At 47.4% G+C, this 5,112-nt stretch overlaps 1 protein-coding gene across 2 annotated transcripts in view; it reads left to right on the forward strand.

The window, feature by feature from the left end:
* The first annotated feature begins 36 nt into the window (after positions 1 to 36).
* Positions 37 to 5,112, forward strand: part of UXS1 (UDP-glucuronate decarboxylase 1) — a 133,829-nt gene continuing 128,753 nt past the window's right edge. For both annotated transcript variants that reach the window (XM_006883834.1, XM_006883835.1), the window contains exon 1: positions 37 to 130. In XM_006883834.1, coding sequence (XP_006883896.1) covers positions 37 to 130 — 94 coding nt within the window. The remainder of the gene's footprint in view (positions 131 to 5,112) is intronic.

A 5,112-nucleotide genomic window follows, 5' to 3' on the forward strand; every position in this document is an offset into this window, starting at 1 on the left:
GCGCGGCAGGGTCTCTGTCTGGTGCTGCTCCCGGGTATGGTGAACAAGGCACTACTGCGCCTGTTGTCTGCCATCAATCGCAGGAGGATGAAGCTGCTCCTGGGCATCGCCCTGATCGCCTACGTTGCCTGTGAGTGAGAGCCCAAGGGGCCATCTGGGAAGCCCCCATTCATTCCTCATGGGCACTCTCAGCATGGCCAGGGTCGGCGGGCTGTGGTGAGGCTGCGGGCGCTTGCCCAGCCTGATATGTGTGCGCTACCCAAGGGGCAGCCTTCCGGCTCCGGGTCTTCCTGTCAGCCTTCTGGACCCATCTTCCCAGCCTGGGGCTGTCCCTACCTGCCCGTCCTACCCCCACCCGCTTTCAGGGAGATTTGGATCCTCTTGCCACCTTTTACACTCTTGCAAAAAACCCAGTCGGTAAACTTCGGCTCAGACCCTCTTCACCGCTTAGGCCCCGTCTCAGAGCCCGGGTGACGGGAGCGGAGTTACCCATGAACTTGGGACGCAGTGACCGCGGTTCCGACTCTGAGCTGTCCGCGGCTTTCTTCGTCCTCAGCAAGCCTTGTGCGCACGGTGGCTTCAGCCTGTTGCCCCTAAATTATCTCCCTGGCTCTTTCGCTTACGACTCGGGGGCGGCTTGGTTGGGGTGTGTGCGGGAGCAGTGCTGTCACGGCGTGGGCTGGGGGTCTGGATGGGTGAGGATGTGTAACCTCCGTCTGGCGCTTCGGGTGCCGGCCACGTCGCCCTGGAGAGCGAGTGAGTGTTCCGGGCTTTCGCTGGAGTTGTTCCGCGTGCCGGGGCGCAACCCTCGGGGACTCCTGTACCCGCCGCCGCCTTGTTGATTAAATAGGATAAAAATACTCTCGCCTTTGGCAGAACCCCCTGCTCCGGCTGTTTAATTACTCAGCATTTAACTATTCTGGTACGAAATGTTACAAACATGGTGCCTCCCCCTGTGTGCTCCTAGGTGCCTCTCCCGGCGCTGGCAGTAGGTAGCAGAACTCTCCATGGGCGTGCGGCCGGCTCCCACGAAAGACAAGGTGCTCGTGGCTGAGCTGATCGTGGGGGACCTGTCTGGAGCGCTGGTGTCCCCGCACAGAGGCAGAGAGCAGGGAAAGGAACCAGGGTGGAGCGAGAGCTCGTGGCTTTTGGTGTTTGTAGTTCTCCTTTCTGTCATCACTTAACCCAGCTTGCAGCGGTCAGGCTGGACTAAACGGGGGAACTTGGAAAGCAGGTGATGGACCTTTTATCTCCTCAGATGAGGCAGAAACCAAGTTTTTTGTTTGCTTAAGACAAATTCTATGGGATTATGTTTTCATTGTTGTCATTAATCATTGTTGCTATCAAGTTCTGAAATTGCTCTTGAAAGAGCTCTCAGTGTGAACTCAGTATGAATCCTCATCACTAGACAAACAAATGAAACCACCTGCTAACGCGTCACTGAGACTGATTATCGAGGTGAGTGGAGACTTGTGAAAGTGAGGAAGATAGTCTGTGAATAAGACCAATTTGCAGGGACGCTACAGAAGGTGGAGCAGAGGAAGCTCAAGTGGGGCCCCTGGCTAAACGGGAAGGAAGAGTTCAGTCCTCCAGACTGCACTTTTAGACGTCAGTGTGCTGTAGAGTCACAACCAATTCGTAGCTGACCCTCAGAATTTCCGAGACTGAATCTCATTGAAGGAGACTACCCGTCTTTCTCCATTATGGCATTGGTGGAGTGGAATCACTAGTGAGACATGGTCTTTGGGTTAGCAGTGCCACTTCCTACTGTGTATTCCAGACTCACTTATGAAAATGTCTTAAGTAACGTAGACGGGGTTCAAATCCCAATCACACCTGAAGGGCCTTAAAATACAATGAGTGGGGTGGCTTAGTACAGTGGTTGGCACAAAGCAGGCTTTCAGTAGTGGTAAGAAGCTATGCTACAGTCTCAAAGGCTCAAGTTTTTAACCCAGTCTCCTCCCTTGTGATTTACTGCCTTTGAAAACCCAGTGGAATGTTAGATATGGGTCGGTTGGACTCAGTGGCATACAGCTACAACAGTAACATAGGGAACTCTGGTGGCCCAGTGGTAAAGAGTTGCTCTGCCAACCCAATGGTGGTGGTTGTTGATTGCCTTCAAGTCGAGCAGGACTCATGGTGATCCTATGAACAAAAGGCCTGAAGCCTTTCTGTAACTGTCGTCATTTATCAAAGTTCATAGTTTCTGGAGGCGTGTTGTTTAGGAAATACCTCAGCTACTCTGCAGGAGACAGATGGGCGTTCTTCTCCTGTGTGATTTTACAGCTTTGGATAACTCAGCAGGGCCAGCTATGAGTTGGCTCTGACTCTATAGCACCTAACAGCCACTATAACATAATTAATAGGTCGCCGGGTGACCCAGCTGATTTGAACCGAGCTACAAACGGGAAGGTTCTTGGTTCTTATCCGTCTAGTAGCATTGCTGGAGGAAGACCTGTAAGGTTATAGTCATTGAAGACACTATGGAGCACTGTTCTACTCTGAGATATATGAGGTTGATTGGAGTTGGATTTGATGTTTTATTTATAGCAATGTTGTTGTTTGTCTTTCAATTTTATGTGATTATTAACAAGGGCAATGGTGGTCCAGTGCTAGAGTCCTTGCCTTTTATGCAGAAGATCTGAGTTTGTTTCCTGGTTGTTTATTGCCCTCATGTCTACTGGCCACCTGTCTCTCAGTGTAGCTATGATATTGGGCAGGCTTCAGGAGTTAAGTCTTCATGAACCTTCATCTACTTTCAGTAGCCACTGTAAACCCTGTATGGGTCATGAGGTTCTGATCTGCCCCAGGTTATGGCAGTAGGTCGGCACTGGGCAGCATTTTGTTTCATCATGCAGAGGACTGCTGTAAGTCAGGGCCACCTAGAGAAGAGTGGCTACTAATAATGTTTTGCTTAATGAACTGGTTGCTGTCCAGGAATTTGCATTCATTTATTTTTCTGCATTTTGTTGGAAATAAAGCTGAGAACCAGAGGAAAACGATTTTAAACTAAGTAGCTATTATTACTACATAGGGTTTTTAGAGGCCTGCCATTTCAGAAGTGGATGGCCAATCCTTCTTCCTAGTCTCTCTGGAGACTAAGGTGCGCCTGATAGAGGCCATGGTTTTTGCAATCACTTGTTATGCATCAGAGAGTTGGACAATGACTAGGGAGAATAGAAGGAGAATTGACACCTTAGAGCTGTGGTGCTGGAGAAGAGTATTGAATGTACCATGGACTGCCAGGAAAACAAACAGATTCATCCTAGAGAGGGTTAAACCAGGCTGCTCCTTGGAGGCAAGGATTCTGGGCTTCGTCTGACATACTTTGGATATGTTGTAAGGAGAGACAGGTCTTTAGAGAGGGACATCATGCTGGGTAGAGTAGAGGGACAGCGCAGGAGGGGAAGACCCTCTATGAGGTGGATTGCTTCAGTGACTGGGGTAATCGGGATGGGTATGTCAGAGGCAATGCGATTGGCACAGGATAGAGCACGGTTTAGGGCTGTTGTATATAGGGTCTCTATGAGTCGCAAACGACTCGATGGCACATAACAACAACAACAGCTATTATTATGATGCTACTCCCCCCACTGCCTTGCACTCAGTTCCAAATCATAGCTAACTTCTGTCGGGGTTTCCGAGGCTGCAAATCTCAATCACAGGTAACAAGCCAACTATCTGTCAGTGGGTAAATGGCTGAAGACACTGCTGCAGTCATACAGTGCAACATTATCCATCTTTAAAAATCTCTTAAAATTTTTTGAAATATTGCACAATGTGGATGAGACCTATACTAACAAGTATACTGAGTGACGTAAGTTAGTCACAAAAGGATTATGGAGTGTTGCTATTTTTATTGGTAAGTGCCATTGAATTAGAACTGACTCATAGCTGATCTTCCAGTGTCTTTTCAGAGGCTGCAAATCACATGGAAGGAGACAACCTGTCTTTCTCCACAGAGCAGCTGCTGGATCCGAACTGCCTGCCACTGGCTTCGCAGTGTAGCTCCTTACCTCTTGGACAGCAGAGCTCTCGCTAGTTACAGACCAGAAATATAAAAGACTAAGAAATTTTTTTTTTTTAAAAAATCTAAGATGAGAGAGTGAGAGTAAAATAAAATGACTAGATCAATAAATGAAAAAATAAGTAAATAAAAGCCTTAACAAGATGAGACTGCTAATCTTAACTCTGAGAGTTCGGAGTATAGCCAAAACGCTATGCCATTCAAGCTCATTGTTATGATGATAAATAATCAAAATCAAACCCACTGCCATCAAGTGCCACTCCAAAACCTAGTGGCACTCCAGGGGTTTTCCAAAGCTGCAGATCTTTATAGAAGGACACTGCCCATGTTTCTCCTGTGGAGCAGCTTTTAGGTTCTAGCCGCTGACCTTCCAGTTAGCAAAAGGTAAATACATTATGTATAGTAACACACATACAAATTATGATGATGATTGTTGGTGTTATGTGTTGTTGTCAGTCGTAGTGACCCCTATGAATTATTGCTCTGAATCCTCCCTTATCTTGAGCTAATTTTATTGTCTTTGACACACTGAATTCCATTACCCCAGTTACTGAGTCAGCTCATCTTATCCAGGGTCTTCCTGTCATGCACTGTCCCTATACCCTTCCAAGCATAATGTCCTTTGCCAAGGACTGGTTTCTCCTGGCCCTGTGCCCAAAGTAAATGAGCCATAGCTTCAAAATCCTTGCCTTCAAGAAGCAACAGATTTCACCCTCTCCAGGACAGGCCTGTTTGTTCTCTTGGCAGTCAGTACCCTTCAGTACCACAACTCAAAAGCGCCAGATCTTCTTCCGTTATTCTTAGTCGTTGTCCAACTCTCTGGTGAATAGCAGGCAATTGCAAAGACCACGGTTTGGATCTGGTGTATCTTAGTCTCTAGACTGACACCATTTCTCTTCAGTACTCTGGAGAGGTCCCTGACAGCAGATTTTTCCAATGCCATTTGTCTTTTGGTTTTCTGACTGCTGGTGCCAGGAGTTTTGAGTATGGATCCAAGCAAGCTAAATTAACAATCTTAATATCTATTGCATCTATCATGATGCTACCAATTGGCCAACTGGTGAGAATCTTTGTTTTCTTTTTTT

Source organism: Elephantulus edwardii, unplaced genomic scaffold (genome assembly GCF_000299155.1).
Source record: "Elephantulus edwardii isolate Elephantulus edwardi_28Jun2011 unplaced genomic scaffold, EleEdw1.0 scaffold00030, whole genome shotgun sequence".
Classification (NCBI taxonomy): domain Eukaryota; kingdom Metazoa; phylum Chordata; class Mammalia; order Macroscelidea; family Macroscelididae; genus Elephantulus; species Elephantulus edwardii.